Source organism: Neopelma chrysocephalum, unplaced genomic scaffold (assembly GCF_003984885.1).
Source record: "Neopelma chrysocephalum unplaced genomic scaffold, ASM398488v2 Primary Assembly neopelma1_26, whole genome shotgun sequence".
Taxonomy (NCBI): Eukaryota; Metazoa; Chordata; class Aves; order Passeriformes; family Pipridae; genus Neopelma; species Neopelma chrysocephalum.
The window spans coordinates 23,642,915-23,663,041 of record NW_020897695.1 but is presented as its reverse complement, the minus strand read 5'-3'; the positions used below and the strand labels follow the sequence as shown (position 1 = coordinate 23,663,041).

At 41.9% G+C, this 20,127-nt stretch overlaps 1 protein-coding gene across 1 annotated transcript in view; it reads left to right on the top strand.

Moving 5' to 3' along the window:
• The first annotated feature begins 1,437 nt into the window (after window positions 1–1,437).
• The window catches only part of LOC113964175 (calcium/calmodulin-dependent 3',5'-cyclic nucleotide phosphodiesterase 1C-like), a 324,563-nt gene continuing 305,873 nt past the window's right edge, over window positions 1,438–20,127 (top strand). The window contains exon 1 of the mRNA XM_027676115.1: window positions 1,438–1,615. Within this exon, the coding sequence (XP_027531916.1) occupies window positions 1,438–1,615 (178 nt within the window). The remainder of the gene's footprint in view (window positions 1,616–20,127) is intronic.

Sequence of the window (20,127 nt, the reverse complement as noted above, 5' to 3'; positions counted from 1 at the left end):
GGAAAGTGGGAGGGAGGGTGGCATTTTTTATAAAAAAGGCTAATACTTTCTATTTTCAGTCCCGTCTTCTCATGCTTTTGAAAAGTCCTTCCTGATCAAGCAAATCCCCGAGACCAAGATGTGTTCTCAGTATGACAGGCTATTTTGTGCTGAAATTGTGCCTCCTTGCAAGCAGGATCAAGAAGAAAATATAGGTAGAGACATGGAGACAAAAAAGAACAATTCAGAAAAGAAAGGCTGTCATAGTGTCAATTCACAGTTTATTACATCAGTTCTGAGCTGCTTTGGGAGTTCACTGTTAGAGCTACGCATCTGGTGGCAATCAGCTCTGAGGAACAGAATTTCTCAGGAAAATGGCAGATTCTACTCAAGCACAAAGGAGAACAGGGATAACAGACTTATTCGACTTCCTGATAGACCCGGCGGTGATTGTTATTTTTGTGAGTTAGTACTGATGAAGGGTTATAGAAGGAAACAAGAGAATATGATCAGGAAATAATATTTATATTGTGCTGTCATTTTACACACATAAGGAAATATCCATCCTCTCCCATATCATGAAGGCACTGAATTGAATTAAAACTTACAGTGCAAAGGTGAAACTTTGTAAGACCCATTTTACAGCTACCAAATCAAAGTCAGCTTGGGAAATCTCCAACAGCTGAGAACTGCATCCATATTGCATCAGACCTGTGCTAGTGATGGTTATATTTACAGTTGTATTTACAGATGTATTATTGTTAAAATTGGTGACAATATCTATTGCAAACTAAACTCTTATAAACTATAAATATAGAACAGTCAGTGAGGCTGTAATATTTAATATTACAGAATAGTCGTGGTTGGCAGCTGCCTCTAGACATCATATACTTGAACCCTCCCTCGTAAACGCAGGATCTGCTAGAGCAGGATTGCCCACTGTATACTACCATACTTGTCTTTCCCTTTCTCTGTGACAACGCAAGTCTTCTATTGTGCCCCTGAGGTAATTTTTATATCCTCAAAACTGGACATGCAGATGAAAAAAAACACTAAATTTACTCGTGTTCCCTTACAAAGAGGACGAAGAGCCACAGCCGGTGCTTGAGTGCCGCGACTTCTCCGATGCTCATCGCCTCCGCACGCCGCAGCCGACCTCCGTGGGGGTGACGTGCTGTCCGACGGCAGCTGGGCTGTCTCCCTAGGGTACTCCCTCCGCCGGGGAGGCGAGAGGACCGCGCGCAGAGCGGGAGGTTCTTGGGGTTAGTTCATAGGCTCCAGCCTCTCCACGCTTTTTGCGGGAATGGGGAGAGGAGAAGTAACGTCCCGGCGAGGCGGGGCTCGCAGCGGGAGTTTTCTCCCGGGAGAGGAGGTTGGGTCGGGGCAGTAGTGCTCCGATCGTCCAGGGGCTGCTCCCCGCACAGAGAAGAGAGGTCTTCCCGGCGGTGCGAGGCAGCTATGGGCTCTGTCACCTCGGCCCTGAGCCGGCCACGGCGCACCCTGGTGCGGGTGGGCGCCGGGAATTTCCCCTCAAGCCCCTGCCGGCCCCCGCTGGCCGCGGTGCTGAAGCTCCACGGAGAGGAGGAGGCCGTCCCGCCGGCGGGGCCCACGGCTTCCCGCCGCAGCCCCGGTGCCCGTGAGTTTCCGCGGGGCGGGGGCGCGGGGGGAAGTGGAGTCACTGCCAAGGGCTCCCCACCGCTTCGTAGACGGTGGGTTTTCCCAGGTGACGGCACTGCGGCGGGTGACAGAGCCCCAAGGGAAAAGCAAGGGTGTTCTCGAAGGGGTGGAGGGAAAAGCTCGACCCGATCATCTCCCTCGTCGACAGCGAGGGGCCCTGGGGGATGGTTCAGAGCAGAGCGCCTTTTCATCTAGAGGTGCGATGTAGGAAGGGGTCAGGGTTAGTTGCGGGGAATGAGATCACTGGAAATCGTATTAGGCTTTCCAGTTTTCTTATTCCTCATCCTAAAGTTCGATGAATGCATGAGATTGGCAAGTATTAGGATTTTTTCCTGGGATGTTGGCTCTTTGAAGATGCTTTCTCTTTGTCAAAACTTAGTTAAGATTTCTGGTCTTACTGTGCATGTCAGTGCAATATTTCCCATTGCTGTCTTTAAGTTTCAAAATACCACACAATATTTTTGGATGATTTAAAATGATCAGCGTCTTTTATTCAGTCAAGAAAAATAAAAGCATAGGTCTGGATACTGCACTGGTTAAAAACCAAACTGTAATACACTGCAAAGGAAGACACTGACATAATATAAAAACAATGTTGCATTCTCAAGGTAGGTTATAACAGGCTATTTATGCTACATAACATCAGCTTTCTTTTGCTCTCTTAATTTAGGGGGTAGGCAAGAGTTATTTTTTAAAGAGGCCTGCTTCATAGTTCTCTTTTCTTTTGCCAGCTCTTTAGACCACATATGTCTATTTGAAATCAATGATCTAATAAAGCTTAAGGGTACTAATCAAATTAAATGCAAAGTCTGGTTCCTCATTTTTAAATTCAGGATTTCTCAAGAGAAGAATTTAATTCATACAGTCCCTCCTTTCATCCTATTGTAATATCCCCCATTTATGATATTCTGTGAGTTGGAGCAATTCACAACTTGTGCCAGGTCCTTGTGCACTTGGGCCACAACAACCCCATGCAGCACTGCAGACAGAATGGCTAGACAGTGGCCAGGCAGAAATGGCCCTGGGGGTCCTGATTGACAGCAGGCTGAACATGAGCCAGCAGTGTACTCAGGTGGTCAAAAAGGCCAATGGCATCTTGGCCTGTATCAGGAATAGTGTGGCCAGCAGGACTAGGGAAGTGACTCCTCCCCTGTACTCAACACTGGTTAGCTGCACCCTGAGTACTGTATCCAGTTCTGGGCCCCACAATTTAGGAAGAGTATTGAGGTGCTGGAGGGTGTTTTAATGTCATGTTTTCATCCATTGGACTTTGTGATACTATTTGTTAGCCATAATGCTATCTCTACCATCTCAAGGAGTGATTTACATCCAGTACATTGAGAACACCAGAGGTGAAAGGAGAAATGAGTTTGGACTTGTAGGGTATTTTGACTTTTGTGGGATTTGATTTGCAAGCATAAGCATAAAACCAATTGCATGATAGCTGCAAAAATACTTAGAAGTTTTAATTTGACATTTAGATAAATAACATTCTTTGATTTGAAAACATTGAAGGCCTTCTTCTGTTAACAGACAACATTTTGCAAGATACTTGTCATTCTTTACGAGCTATATTCTTCCTGTGGATATTTATTGGTTTCTATTTTTGTCTATTTCTCTAGTCTCTCCAGTCATGGTAATTTTCTAAGACATTCAGAAATGTATTTCATAATGAATGAAAAATATGTTTTATCTGTACTTCAAAGGTATCCTGTGTTTTCTGAGCACTCAAAAGTGACAGGCAGATTTTCCCCAATTACTCCTGAGAGCTTGGTGCTTAAACTTTTCTTGGGTGCTGGCCTGCCCATATTTTTCTTTAGGAAGGCCACATTGCATTTTGATTGTGAATCGTCTGCAAGATTTGAGCTGTCTGGGCAAGTGAAAGCCATGGGACTGAGATTTCATGTTATACTTTTGATTTTAGTTCAAGCATACAGTATCCAGTGCCTGTCATACAAAGTAGGGTTGCCTTCATCACGGCTAGGCTTCGTGAACGAAGATTTGGGAAGGACTCTTACCCATATTTGCTACAAGCACGCTGGTGGCTAAAAAGGCCAATACGAGATAGACAACACCGGTTGCAAAAGGCACAGCAGAAAGACTCCTTAGGTGGTATTGGCTAGACATGAATCTTTTCGCGTTGTCTTTTCTCCTCAAGAGTGATCCTGCGTGCGTTCTCAAAGGAAGCAGCAGTGTTATAGATAGTGTGTATCCAGACCCCCCAACTGGAGGCCAGAGTAGATCAATATGGCTGAGGCTGAGATGTTGTTTCAGGGAGTCCTTGTATCTTCTCTTCGGGGCTCCTCTCTTGTGGGAGCCAGTGGCAAGCTCACCATAAAGCACAGTCTTAGGGAGGTTCTAGTCCTTCATCCTAGAGACATGTCCTGCCCAACGCAGCTGTGTTCTCAACAGCATGGCCTCAATACTTGTGGCTGCTTGTTCTAGAACAGATGTATTAGTCACATAATCTGACCAGTGGATGTTTACGATCATACGGAGGCAGCGTTGATGGAAGCATTCCAAGAGTCGTAGGTGGTGGCAGTAGATGACCCATGATTCGGAACCATATAAAAGAGTAGACAGCACAATGGCTCTGTAAACACTGATCTTTGCACTTTTCTTCAGGTGTTTATTTCATCAAACTCTATTATGGATTTTTCCGAAAGCATTATATGCCTTTGCCAACCTGTTGTCTATCTCTCCATCAATCTTACCATCTGAAGAGATGAGGCTACCTAGGTAATTAAACTGCTGGACTGATTTGAGCTCTGATTCGCCAATGGTGATATGGGGATGATGGAAGACTTCCTGAGGTGCAGGTTAATAGAGAACTTCAGTCTTCTTTAAGCTGATTTCCAGCCCAAAAAAGCTCAGCAGTGTCTGCAAAGCAGGATGTTAAACACTGCAGAGCTACTTCTGTGTTGGCGATGAGGGCAGCATCATCAGCATAAAGCAGCTCACAGACAAGATGATTTAAGGTCTTAGTATGGGCCTTCAGTCGCCTTAGGTTGAATAGGCTTCCATCAGTACGATATCAAATGTAGATACTATCTTCTTCATCTAGGTCTGCCGTGGCCCTTTGGAGCATCATGCTGAAAGTATTGCCTTACTCACAGCTAAATGGCAGTATTTGTTCTATCTTTTAAAACACTTTTTTCTTCTCTGCAGAGAATATCAAATGCCAAGGCCCTGAAGGTACTACCTGAACATGTCAAGACTGTGCTTTTAAGAGTAGTTTTAAGGCTACTCTTTTGGTATGGAGGATGCTGTCATTTTTGTAAAGTCTTGTTTTGTGAAACATTATGACATATCTTAAGTGTAAAAGTTACTAAAATTACTCTACCACAGGATTTTTTTCAAGCCTGGACTGAGAAGCCCTCAAGCTTGGTCAGAGTTTTCCCTTCTTGCTCTTCATGCACCAATGCTAACAACACGTTCAGTTGTATTACAAAGTGCAGAGCCAGCAGGCTTGAAGGAAGTGTTTACACACTCCAGCATTAGTGAGATTATATATGAAGCAATATATCCAGCTTTGGGCTGATTGCTACCAGAAAACTGCTTTCAAACTGGAGTGAGTCCAGCCACTGCAATGATAGGGATACAGGAGGAGTCTCTGAAAGCTGAGTTTGTTCAGTATGATAAGCAGATAGCTCAAAGTGGGATCTGACAGCTGATTTCAACTACCTAGTGAGAGGTTACAGAGAAGGCAGAGCCAGCGTCCCCTTAGAGCAGCACAGCAACAGGGTTGATATGAGACACTGGATATTAATTATTGGCTCGGACCAACTCAAGTATGAGTGTAGAGGGGAAGGGACAGGTCAAATGTCTTGAAGTGGAGCTTTCTTGGGCAGCACCAGAGCAGCTCTGGCACACCAGAGCACTGCCCCGCACTGTACCCCCTGGAGCCCCTAACTCAGCCTCAGAATGGCTAACACACCAGGAGCACTGCACTTCACTCTGCCCCAGAGTCCCAGAGTGGCCAGTGGGCCAGAAGTCCTGTCTGGTGGGGGTGGTCACATGGGGCCAGAGCAGATAGAACCAACTATACTGTATGGTCATGGCCCTGCTATCTCCTGGATTTCTGGTAGCTGGAGCTACACTGGATATAGGGGTGGTAGCTATAATTCTCCCATTTTTTCTCTCCTTCTTTACTTCTTCTCCTAATCTCCTTTCTTGATATTTGGGTAAATTAAACCCAGATTGGTTGGATTTTGCTAAGTTTTATGGGTTAGGATGTGCTAAGTAATTTCTTTGTGAAATGTTTTATTTTTGTTGAATGCTGCCCTTTAAACTTTTGTCAAGTACTCTTTTTTCTAAAGTTTGCCAGTAAAATTGATGTCCTGAGAAATGTGTGTAGTGTCTTCTCCCGTGTGTTCTCTCAAGGCTCTTTTAATAAACTCTGCAGGTGAATTTTTGGAGTCTTGTATATTTTTAAAGAAAAATCCCTTTGATGAGGTTGTAGCTTGAACTTGGGGTCTTACAGGTGAGAGGCAACATGAGAAATCCCAATAAGATTTTGCTGTGAGGAACATCAAACACTGGAGCAAGGGCTACCTCCATCCCTGCAGTTATTAAAAACTCATCTGTACTAGTTCATGAACAACTTTATCTAAATACAGAGTGGGATCTACCATCAAAGTTGGTCCAACTTTGAGCAAGATGAAAGGGGATACTGAAAGTTCTTAACCAAATTACCTCGGGTAGTCCCTTCCAACATTCATTATTCTTTTCCACAGGTCTGCTGTCATTACTGGTAACTAGCAAGCCACCAGTCTTACACCTTGTCTCTCTTCAGAATCTAGGAGAACAAGCCTAGCTTTGACATTTCTGCTGTTGGTTGCAGACAATGATGTGTCAAATCCAGTTGTGTCTTAAATAACTGTGATTCTAATAGGGCTGTTGTAGCATCACTTTGTCTGAAAGCAGTGACAGTGGCACCTTTGTTGCTTCAGTCTCATATATCCTGCCCTTTGCAAGTCCTAATGCTGTGTTATCATAGTATTCTGGAACAAGTGAAACTACATTGATATTCACATTGGGTTTTTTTCTGTGAAAAAGCCACTGTGAGGAAACTCCAAGTTTCTCTTCATTTTCCACATCAACTGGTTGAATTCTGGTCATTTCTGGTGATGTTTTTTTCACATTTCTAAAGTTCTTAATTCCAGTGCTGAAATGAAATACGAGTATTTGTTTGCCAAAAGAGATTTAGTGGAGAAGAAAGGAAGAGGTTCTGAATAGGAATTAAAAAAGCACTCAGCAATTACTTGCAGTAGAAGGAATCAGGTGCATCAGTGATTTCAAGCTAGATTATCCCCCTTGGCAAGCACTAGTGTAGAGTATCAGTGGTGATATCAGTTACTGATGTGTAGAATACTTTTGTTTTGCTCACTGAATGTATATATCACCACATATATAAATAAAGACTATAAAACTGTTCTTAAAACTTTGGTTTGGGGATTACAAGGAAAGGTCTGCTATGTAATAACAAAATAGATCAGTCTCCCTGGGTACCATTTGCATGAATGGACCATCTGCTACTCTTTATGATTCATCATGGACAGCATCATGCTCTTTTGTGCAGTAATAATGGGATATTCATGTGTCTTTGTAATAGAAGCATGTGTGACACATTTCTGGTCATTACTCCTCCCTCCCCAACAAATCCCTTGGTCATGTTTGTAATTACAAATGTGACAAGTGATGGAAAGAACCAAGAGGTCTCCTTGGCAATATGGTGATTAACCCGAGTTGTGCAATGGTGTGTGATTCACAAATAGAGAAGGTCAGTGTGGAGTTGTGAATACTTCACTTTGTGTAATCACAGCATTCAGCCATGTTCAGCAGATTGCTGCTACTTGTATTGCCCTGAGCATCTCATTTTCTTAAGATAAATAATAAATAAAATCTTACTGATTCTTACAACATCTGAGGCAATTGATCATCTCATATCAACGCAGTTTACACTACTGTAAACTACTGATGAAAGAGGATTTTTCATAATAATTTTTAATAATGCCCATTTGCAGTTATGATACTCTGTCTTAAAACACTGTTTCCCTTTCTAAGCAGATGAAACCCAAGTCCTAACTTCCCATTTAAACAGTGGGAAAATTCATTTCGATTTTCATGCAGTTCCTTTGGATCCTATACTACTAAGAAGGGAACCAGTACTAGCCTCCCAGTAGTTACACAGGGAGATTATTAGTTGTGTCAGGGCATACTGTGATGAAGCTTAAGCTTTGAAGCCCTCGTTTGCTTTGGTTTTATCTTAGTTGTAGTTAGTGGTGCTTAGTTACCAAGGGAGGCTGTGGCAGATAAAAAAGGTCCAAATCTTCCTGTCTTTTTCACATGTTGAATTGTATGAGCAGAAGCTGTGCCTACTTACCTCTCTTTTGGTTTACGAAAAGTTTGGTTGGGAAAAATACACCCCCACACAAGGTTTCTATTTGAAATGCACAAGAGTGACAGACACAGACTGAAAAGAAAATAGTAGTCTCTTGAAAAATGTCTTCTGATTAAATACAATTCTTTATTCTACTGACACTACTTTTTCTTGAGGCTCTCCTTCATCGAATTTCAGCAATTGCAACATCTTCATTGAATCTTGTGATGCAGTCTGGATCTCTTTCCCCTCACATGATGTGGGGCGCACCAGTCCTAGTTCCATTTCCATCTGAGGAACCATTTCCGACGGCTGAGGTGGATAGGGGAGGGGTTACTCCAGCTCCAGGGGTTTCTTCAGGTCCTGGACGCTGGAGGGGTTAGGTGCTCCCCCTCCACCCACTACGTGGTCCCATGGCAGTCACAGACAGCACACGGGACTTGGAAAGGAGGCGAGAGAGAGAGAGAGCTTTATTGTTGGGGTGGTTACACATATAGGGTTTTGGAGGATTCACAGAGTGACCAATTACAGGGTCAGGGGGCTTACAGGACACCCAATCGCAGGAAGGGGTTAACAACCAATAGGAAAGGGTTAACAAGGTCCAATGAGAAGACTTCTTGATATCTTCTCAGGACATTCCTGAAACAGAGATAACAGTTGTCCTGGGGGGTCCTGGGAAGAAGAAGCAGTGACTTTGCAGAAACACAAAAAGCCATCTTGAAACATATTTAAACCACAGCTTTTCATACAAGGCAGATTCACTGCTACAATGCAGTAGTCTTTGGTCTTTTAAAGTAAAAGCCAAGTAGGTTACAATTCTTTCCTTTCCCCAGTGCATGAATCTTCACAGCATGGTTTTTGTTTTCAAGCAGCTCACAGGCCAAGTAGAAACTGGTAAAGATCTCTGATCAGCTTGTCACTCAGATGCAGGTGACTTCAAGAGAAGATGTCATAGGAACGATTTAAACTACTGTTTTGCTTAAATTTTTTCCCACCCCCAATCCTTCACTGTAGTTAGCCCCTCTTTTTGAAAATACTGATAATTGAATTCATAAACTGAGAAAAATAAATTGTGAATTCTTCCCCCAATACCAGGCGTCCTACTGTTTTTTTCCTATTGATACGCAAAAGCAGGCAGGACTTCCTGCTGTAATAAATATCTTTATTTTTGGCAGAAGGCAACAATGTTGTAGTTTGCTACTACCTCAATGTACTAGTCATTAATGAAGAAGTCAGTGCTTGCGGAACATCTGGTACTCTGAATAGTATTACTTGCTAGCAGCTTTTCTCTCTCTTGCTATTGTGCAAAGCAACGAAGTACTTGAAATGTTTCTCAGCACTGTGAAGCAATAAACTTGGCAGGAAACAGAACAGGATAGAAAGTACAAAGTTTCTCCATGCAGCTTTGTCTATGTATAATCTCCTCCTGCACCCCTTCCCTCGTTATGTACATTTTTGACATATCTATGTATGCTAAGAATGTTGTCAGACTCCTGGTGCTCTAGAGACATTAGCGCCCACTTATCAGGCACAGGGTAGTTTATGGTTTGGCCAGTTCTTGGGGGTGAAGCCAGTGCAGGGGGGGAAAGTGGCCACAAGATGAGTCTGTGTCCCAGTGCTAGCCGGGATTCTGTGTAAGCGCTGCTGTCTGGTATACCATACCTATTATCAAGGGGTGCAAGCACAGGTAGTGTCCAAGGAGAAGACATAGGGCCAGTGTGAGCAGAGAGAATAGCTGAAGTTGTGCTGTGGGGGTGAGGGTGGTTGAACATTTAAAAGGTGTTTGGACATGTCACAGAAATTATTTGGGCTCCCTGAAGTGTTCTTGAGGAGGGGTTGAGGGCTCAGCAAAGATCAGTGTTTAAGACATATGCTCTGTAGGACTGAGCAAGGTTGGGTGATTCCTCATCTGTCTTCAGACAGTTTTGAACATCCCCATCACCCCATCTGTAAATTAGTTAGTAACTCCACTTTGATATGTCTAAATTTCTTTCTTAGAGAAGGCAGTGGTATTTTGGTGTGTGGCAATTAAACAGCTGAAGAGAGAATGGTAAAACTTGAAAGTGGCCTTTTGCTAATGATCTCCCAGAGTGTTAAAAGGATTTGTTTGATTAGACTGTGACTGCTCTCTTGTGAACAGCTTCAGCCTTTTGAGTTTATTTGATCTGTAGATGTTATTCTTCTATCTCTAGTTTGGAAGGAAGATTTTGATGAAGGCAGATGTTATATGGGATACTTCTTATCTTTGCGTGTTCTTGGTTTTTCCTATATGTCAGGGTTTTTTCTATGCTCTGCAGAGAACATTGGAGTCAAAGAAACACAAGGACAGAGTAAGGGAACTCTAAAATTTGATTTGTCAAAGATTAAGAGCAAAAGGGTAAATTTAACCATTTTTTAAACTTCTTTTATCTGCTGGGCTCTTGGATTCCAAATATCCACAGCATCCCTCCTCATCAGGAAAGCATTGTTATCCCTGTTGTATAGGTAACGGCTACATGTCAGAGTAGACTCTCCAGTCCGTGCTACCCAGGCTTGAATTTTTGCTCTGCTGAGAACTACAAAGCCCTTTCACTTGTGTCACTTAATTTGAAATGCTCTCAGAAAGAACAATAACACTTTCAGAAAGTCAATTACGTGGTTCAAGGCAGAGTATAACTGGACCCAGAAAGCCTGTCTGACCAATTCAATGGTAATTTAAAGGAGTGAGGAAGAGAAGAGGCTAGGCAGTGAATATTCTTATTTTGGCAATAAGCATACAGTGTGTTATGGGGACTTGCTATGCTGGTGTGATAAATGCGATGAAATCATATTTCCTTCTTCCACTGGCGCTGCTTCTAGACTGTGTGTTCAGCTGAACTGGGAAGAAAACCCAGGGCCCTGAACACCCTGTCTTTATATCCTAATGCTCCACCCTGGATGGGAAGCAGGCCTGTAAGGCCTGTGAAGGGTGGATAGACTGTGTTCGTCATGGAAAACTCTCAGCAGTTGGCACACCTAACATTCACTCCCAGTACTGCCCCAAACTTGTCCAGCTGGTTACTCACTACCTTTCCTAACAGTGAAGGCCCCTGTGCAGAGTGGCGCATGTCTGGTGGGAAGGAAACACGCAGAATGAGGTATGTCTTGCTGGGAAGGGAACATCAGCCCTGGGCTCAAGGAAAGGGGGAGTGTGAACACTGTATAAACTTGTTTAGAGTGAACACATTGGAAGAATATTCTGTATCTTCTAGGGTTTTTGTAATGTCAATTAGTTGTTGATTTATGTTAGTGATGGATCATGCGTAATCATATCCTATGTTTATTTCCAGTCTACCCTGATATCCTTTTGTACCTTGTTTTACTCTATATGCTGCAGAAAGAACAGACTTTTTTTTTTTTTAATTAGTAGTGAAGAGAGCGATCTCTCTTCAGTAAGACTGTCTTTCTTGTGTCATTCAGGGCTTTCAGGAAGCACATCAGAGTACCCAATTTGTAATGCCATAGGTGAGTTAACAGTTTGAAAAACTTGGGCATAAATTAAATTAGTGCAGAGAATATCAGAATGTAAGCTTCTGGAAAACACCAGAATGAATTATTCATCACACTAAGAAAAGCACAAGGATACTTTTTTTCAATATTTGTTGTCCTATATCACCATAATTTAAAATTCATTTTTTGTTTTATAGTACATATTTCTACAGAACTTCTACGAACTGGCTTCACTTTTATAGCATTTATTTTGTTAGCAAACCCTGGAGTCCTTATTCTCCACTGCCTTGCATATAGGGCAATGATTTCTATTACTACAGAGAAAAGGCATTTTACTCACACTGGTATCAGCTTTGCCACAGAGATAAACTGTGATGTCATTCAGTGTAATGAACTGACAACCAGCAAGCTAGTTTCCTGTGTCTTGCTTTCTGCATTGCTTCTGCCTGTTTACTGCAAACTTTTGCAAGAATTGCCTCTGACTTTGAACTGCTGCAAAGCTGATTGCACGCAGATTTCACCAGTGAGACCATTAGCAAATTTAAGAAGCAGATTCAGATAAAGTAGTTGTCCTTGCATAATAAAAATCCAGTGAAGCTGGCATGTTGTTCTTTAGGTAAAGTCCTGATTTGATCTGTGCTTAAAATTTTTTGTTAGTTTGATGTCAGCTGGAAATATGTTAAAAACCAAAACAACTAACTTGCTACATCAAAACTTGCTACCTCTATTCTACACATAGAAAGTGTCTTAAGGTAACTTAAATATCTCTCAGGAACATTTCAAAACTAAATCATCCACGTTCCCACTTGCTACAAATTGTAACCTGCTGCTTTTCTCATGATATGATATCCCTGACTTGCAAATTAAATATTAGCCAGCAATGGCACAGAAAATAAGAAAAAAATCCATGGAAACAGATTGGTAAGTTTGCATAATAGTCATGCAAAGAGATGCCCATTCTGATGAATTGAAAAAGTCTCAATGAATTTTGTCATTAAATTCTTTTGCACTGAAGATTTTTCTCCAAACTGGAACTGCTGGAAAATCCTGGAATTTGGGCTCCCTGAATTAATTATTTGATATCTAACTAAAACTGCAACCAAGTCTTCCCAGAAAACTAGTGAGATGGACAAGCATTAGTGGGTACAGGTCTGCAGGCACTGAAACCAGTGACAGATTCAGAAGTAACCCCGAGCTGCTTCATTCCAGGTAATTATCATAGATATGCATTTTGTTGTCCATAATATACACGTATGTGCTTGCTCTTTTGTGCACTGAAGACTAAATAATATTTCTATAATAGTTACTGTGTTATGGGATTAAGATTACTGCAGAGGACAGAAGGAAGGACACTGGAAAACTCTGCTAGATGACTGTAAATTATATAAAATATACCAAATCACTGACACCTGCTTATGCTTTGCTACTGCACATCAGTGGTTATTATACCTGCTTACTGATTCACCAAATCAAACAAGCCACTACTTATCATCTTTGGTGGGAGTTGAGATCTTGACAGATGGCTCTCTTGAAAGCTACTTCCTCATGTTGCTGCTATGCTACATATGGGAAAACTGCTTTTTTCAAACATACATTGGCTGAAAAAGGGTAGGCTTTACCAACACATGTATTCGGCAGGACAGTGAATTCCTCCTAGGTTTGTGTCCTTATTTCTTGATAAAGTTGTCTCATGAACAGTTTCAACAAGCTTATCTTTAGGAACTCTATACACTAGCAAAAGATCAACAGTTTCCTCATCAGCAAAATAAGCAGTGAGGAAGTTTATGCATTTGTCTGTGTTTAAATGGTGGCCATGCAGGTCTATGCAGGTCAATTGTAAAGCTTTAGCAGTGGAAAGCAGTAGATACTGTCTACCTTGACTTTAGTAAGTCTTTCAACACTATCCCTCCCAACATCCTCATAGGGAGACTCAGGAAGTGTGGACTGGATGAGTGGAAGTGAGGTAGATTGGGAACTCTCTGATCAGCACATCCCAGAGGGTCTGGTTGGAGGCCTGTCACTAGTGGTGTCTCCCAAGGTTCAATACTGGGCCCAGTATTGACTTGGATGAAGACTGCCTGCTCAGCATGTTCATTGATGACACAAAACTAGAGTCGACAAAATGTTCTTCCTTCAGAAGGACCTCGATGTGTTGGAGAGATAGGCAGAGAAGAACTGTCTGAAGTTTAACAAAGGCAAAATGCAGGCTCCTGGTCCTGCACCTGTATAGGCTAGGGACTGACCTGCTGGAAGCAGCTCTGCAGAGAAGGACCTGGGGGTCCTGGTGGACAATAAGCAATGGTATCCTGGGGTGCATTAGGAAGAGTGTTGCCAGCAGGTTGAGGGAGATAATCCTGCCCCTCTACTCAGCCCTGGTGAGGCTGCATGTGGAATGTTGTGTCCACTTCTGGACTCCTCAGTACAAGAGTGACATGGAACTCCTGGAGCGGGTCCAGCAGAGGGCTAAAAAGATCATTAAGGGACTGGAGCATTTCTCTAATGAGGATAGTCTGAGGGAGCTGGGCCTGTTCAGCATCAAGAAGAGATAGCTGAGAAAGGACCTCATTAATGTCTATAAGTATTTGAAGGGAGGGTGTCAAGAGGATGGAGCCAGGCTCTTCTCGTTGGTACCCAGCAATAAGACAAAAGGCAGAAATTGATACACAGGAAGTTCCACCCGAATATGAGGAAGAATTTCTTTATCGTACAGGCGACATGTCATAGGTTTACTTTTTCTAAAAATCCAAGCAGAAATTTTCCTTTCCCCTGTCCCGCTGTAAAAGAAGGATGTTGAAGGAGGGAGGGGGAAGGGATAACTGACTATACAAAAGAACTAGCTGGCAGACCTGCATTCCAGGTTGATGGCCCTTCCAAAACTGCAGGGAGGGGGGAGGAATTTTTCTCCTCTTCTCCTTGCAAATGGGGGACACTTCACTTCTTGCCTTAACGGGGGCGAGGTGTGTGCTGGAAAAGCTCTGAGGCCATTTTGCTCTGGACCTGGCTGTTCTCCGGCCTTGGCTTGCCTACAATCTGCTCTGTTGCCAGCCGGACCTGCTCAGGTTTTATCGGAGAGGTTTGGCCCAAGCTGCAGAGGACCCTTTTGGGGAAGGGGTCGTTTCTCTTTTTCCCTCCTCTGATCCCGTGTTTTGGCAGCAGTTTGTGCTTTGCAAGGAAAGGGAGGAGTCCTGACCACAGCCAGCTGCAGACATCATAAGTTTCATGGGAAAAAACAGCCCTCCTTTCCCTTTTTTTACCCCTTCCCCTCCTTGGTGGGGGGAAAATCTCCACTGTCGGTTTCTCCCGCACACCGGGGCCTCACGCAGTGACTACCAGAGCCCAACAGCGCCCCCTGCTGGTCACCACAGAGCACTGCAGGCTCTGCTCCTCCAGTGATCCAACAGCGCCCCCCACCAACTGTGATTAGAATCGCGCTAGAGGACAGAGAATTATCAAACTTTTTGAAGGGGACTTTTGGGTACAGGATTATTGTTTAGTTGTTTTTGTGTTCTTTTGTTGTTTTTGCCAATATACATATATCCTTTAATAAAGGGTTGTTATTTCGTCCTTTTTCCATACTTCCTTGATTGGAGCCTCTTAATTTTGGATTTACAATTGCTGAGAGAGAGGAGTTTGGTCTACCTCATAACTCATCCTCCTTAGCAAAACACTTCAGTCTCCTTAAACTGAGACATGACCCAAGCACTGAAACAGATGGCCCAGAAAGGTTGTGGAGTGCCCTTCACTGGAGATATTCAAGAACTGTCTGGAAGAAATTCTGTGGAATGTGCTCTAGGATGTCCCTGCTTGAGCAGGGAGTTTGGACCAGATGACTCACTGTGGTCTCCTCTGTGATTCATACTGTGTTTCTTACCCATACTGCGATTCTGTGAAAATCAAGCAAGTAAAACTTGAATGAAACCCTAATTTGTGCACCCCCTTTTTAGCAGGACAGGGGGAGGAAATAATATTAAAAAATGTAATAACATGTGATAAAGACAATCTAATGGAAAATAAACAAATGCTTGTGCAGATGTAAAGTGCAAAAAAATATTATGATTCTATTCTCTACTTCCCACTAGCAGGTGATGTCAAGACACATTGTGGGAAGTAGGACCTCAGTTATGCATAGTGGTTGCTCTGAAAGACCAACCCCTTGCAAATGCCCCACCATCTTCCTTTCTCTTACCTCCAAACATACGGTATCCCTTTGATCAGTTTAGGTCAGCTGTCCTGATTGTGTCGCCCTCCAAAACTCTTGCCCATCATGTGAGAGACTGAAATGGTTAGTAGCATAAACATTATTAAAATCACTGAAAGACTTTTGTCTACTGTAGCAAACTGTGCAAAGAAGCAACTGCTCACTGAAGCCCACCCCTCCCCTAATATGCCCACTAATTTGGACTGTGACATAAACATAAAGAAGTTTTTAGATGATGGTGAGACACTGGAACAGGTTTTCCCAGAGAAGTTGTGCATGTCCCGTTCTTGGAAGTGTTCAAGACCAGGTTGGATAAAACTTTGAACAACTTGATCATAGTGAGAGATGTACCTGCCCATCAGAGGGGTATTGGAACTAGATCATCTCTAAAGGTCCCTTCCAAACGAAAACATTACGTTATTTTCAGAAATTAGCACCTTCTGAAATTTGCATAGCTATTTTCCTTTTGGGGAGAAAAAAAGAGATGAGTAGTAGTTTTAATTTAACATTTGCAAAAAAATAGTGGCTACTACTTACTTATTTACTTATTTACTTATTTACTGCTATGACTTCAGGGTCATTCCCTACAGCCCTGCACACCCTGTGTGCCAGACAAGCTCTGGACTTCACAGGCTGCCAAAACAGTCCAGCCACCTTCCCTGTTGTAAGTAGCTACAGATCTTTTTTATTCCACAGCAAAATCCAGCACAAACATTCGGTAGATGTAGGCAGCTTCTGCACAGTCTTAAAATAAAAGCAGAATTTAGGATGGGAAAAAGACTAGTTCAAGCAGTTTTATTTGCCTGTAGTATTTTTTTCAAGAACCAGCTTTTAAGAAGAGGGAAACCATTCAAGTTTTGTCTTTTTTTTTTTTAATCACTCCTTTTTTTGTTCTCCTTTAGAAACTACGTTAACATAGATCCATCCTTGGAAGACTGGTGGGAGGTAGTGTGGGTCGATTTATTGTTCAGGCTTTTAAGTGCAACTGAAAAAAATAAGAAAATCGAGGTTGCAAGGAGAGGTGAGTTATATATTATTTCTCTTCCTTTTTTCATATTACCACTTCACCAGCAGGGTGAAAAACACATGTTGAACAAAAAAATAGAGTAACTTTCAGATAATCCTTTCTTTGTGTGTGAAGGTAAGATAAAATGTCAGTGACTCTTACACTTCTGTGTTTAAAAAATAATTTTTAATATTTTATTCAGCATTCTTTTATTTTCTTGTTGTTTCTCAAGGCTCTTATGCCTTAACAATAAGTGGATTGTGCAAGTGCTTGTGGATCCTGTTGTTATACCACACACTTGTGAGACTAGAAGGCCAGCTCATGTTGCAGTGAGATGTGTTTTCCATGTGTTCAGGTGATTCTAGAGACAGGGCTTGAAGAATCGTAGGGAAGTGGAGTTGTGAAGTGTTTGAACTGTCAGGATGCAAATTAATAGTGACAGTGAACAGTGAATGTTTAGAAAACAGGAAACCCTTTAGAGTTGCATGAGTTAAAGTAATATTGAGTGTTTACTTAAATTAAATTGTGTATTTACTTAAATTATTATTAAAGTAATATTGGGTATTTATTATACATAAGACAACTTATATAACAGGTTTTGTCAAGCTCAGTATTCATTATCTTAGAGCAGCTCACGGAGAAGGAAAGAAATGCTGCTATGGACACCTTGTCTTACAAACTTTAGCGTGTAAACTTAAAACTTAGAACTACTCGTATGAACAAATTCAAAAGCATATTCATTGTCTGGAGACTTTGGAAAATTAGTTTAAGTTTTCCAAGAAGTAGAGAAGCTGAGGCACCTATTAAAAAAACAAAAACCCCTAAATAACAAAAAAAATCAAACCCAAAACCCATCACCAAACAAACAAAACCTCCTCCAACTGCTAGATATTTGAGGTAAGTGTTCAATGATAGGCAGAATAGGTGCATGTTAAAGTCCTGGAAAAGTTAATGGGAACTCATTTTACCTCTATAATTACTTCTTGCAAACCCCTTGTCCATCAAAATGAGTTGCATCTGGACAAGTAGGTCCCAAAAGTCTGTGGAGAAGTTCTGAAAGTCATATTTCTTCCCTTCTGTGCCACACACAATCCCCCTTCCCCCCTTTTTTTGGGGTGCTATGTATCATTACAGCCTATAGCTGAAGTATAAATACAACTTCTTTGCCAGCTTTAAAATACTGTGCACTTCTGGTGGAAGAAACAGCAAAGCAGACAACAAGTGAATTTGAAGCTTTGAAACTGTATAATTCAGTATGTCATGATCACACTGTCTAGAACAGAATTTGGTTGGCTGACTTTAGAACGCCTTCAGCAGAAGGTAGTTTTGGGACTGAAGAAGAAATTAAGGAAAGGCTATAAATGTCTGCTCACAAATTGAACTGTAATTTCAATGTAGCACACCGCTACTTCCAGTGGTGCCTGTAGGAGCAGGAATCCAGGACAGATGTTCATAACCTCTTGAGATAGACTCCTGTGGTCACATCTCATAGATTGATGGAAGAAATGACCATCCTTCTAAAGTCCAACCAGTGGTTCCTCTTGTTGGTTTGGCTCCCTATTTTATATGCTGGTCCTACTGGTAAAAGAGATGAAAGACATGACAGAGATGGTAAAAACCCGTGAGAGTCAGAATACTTTGTGGTCAGAAACTTCAGCTCGTCAGGTAATTTCTAATGGACATCTTTAACCATGTGTAGACACCCTACAGCAGGAGGGTACACAGTTTATGACCATGTGACAATTATCTTCTGTACTGGATAAGCTGCAGAGTGTATTACTGGTAGTAACATGCTGCTCGGCTAACCATTAGTGTGCTCACCAGTTCATTGCAGATATGAGGTGAGTCTTTGCTGGCCGGGCAGGTGTTAGTAAGGCAGGGAATGCAGCCCATCACTGTCTCTTGGAGTGGGCCAATTCTTGATCTTGCTAGGTGTCTATCTCCTGACCCTCTGTTTTTCTCTGAGGGTTTCATACTTTCTCTTTTTATTTTTGAGTCCTTTAGTGACTGTGTTTGATTCCACAATTTCTTGCTTTAATTTTTTTCCCCACTTACTTATTTTGCTGACTTTAGTTTGTCCTTCAGAATTTTCTTCTGACTAAAGTCAAGACAAGGTCACTTGGACTTGCCAAGATCCTTCACAAGGACTTGGCAAGGCCAAGCCAAGCTTCAGGCCATATTCAGATGAATGTTAAAAGACTGGACTATGAGCTACAGGTCTCCTCTTTGGTGGTTTGACCTGTTTTGATTGCTAATGCCATTGACCCTATAAGGGTCATCTCTGCCTAATGGGCTGCAGCAGGGTTTGGAGTCTTAATGGCAGCGCTCAAATCAAAACCCAGTACTATCATGTATGCAAACACCAGCCTAGTTTATATTCCAACTGGCTGCCATTCATCTGGTGTCAACCCACCACTTTTGAGTTTAAGTGGTCATTGCTACATAAAAAAAAATATCCAGGTGTAGCAGTAAAAAAGCACTGAGTCATTACGATGATGGACAATTTTTCATCCCACCCTTCTTGTGTTTGTTAGCTCCTTTATATCTGATTAACCCTCTGTATTTGCTGTGAGCTTTCGGAGTGTCTAGCTGGGTACAACCATTGTTTAATTCCTAAAATGATTTCTTTTGTGGGAACACTGCTTAAATAAGCACATCCACAACTTCTTCGGTGGAATTGGTAAGACAGCTTTATTATAGGGTGAGCAGTAAAAAGGGTACAACTGAACAGATCAAGGATAGGCAAGAAAAAAGCCCCAACACAAAATGGCTCCTGCCTCATATAATGTGGGGTAGGAAGGTGGCAGAACAAAAGGTGGAGTTAAGGTAGAGCATGTAAATTATAACCATAAAAGGAGAAACATAACTGTATATGGATACCTGGTGCAATGCACCAAATAATAACCAACAGGAAAGCAGGGTTTACATAAATGGGAAATAATACATAATACTTAAAGAAATGAATAAAGCATAGAATTTACAATTTCCCAACCAATCACAAATTACAGGCCCCAACATTCTTTACTATGTTTTCCTTAGTATATATTATTTCCTTTAATATCAGGTTCTCATATCAGAGGAATGCTCTACTGAACTTTTGACAAGTTTTCTTCCCTGTAGAACTGTTTTTTGATAGCAAGTGTCTTTATGCCTTTGGTAAAGATCTAATATCACCTTAAAATGTTTGTCCCTCTTCTTGTCTGTAGGTAATGAAATAGTGAAGTCTATTTGGAATCTTGTCCTGGATATACCTTTTTCTGTTGGGAGAGAACTCTGGTTTTAATTTGAGCATGTGCAATGATTAGTGCATGTAGGTAACTTTATCAATGCTTGAGTGAGCGTCGTCTTCTATTACTAGTCATCATTTTGCCAGAAGTCTGACATTCCTAATGTGGCAAGATCTATGCCCTTTACATT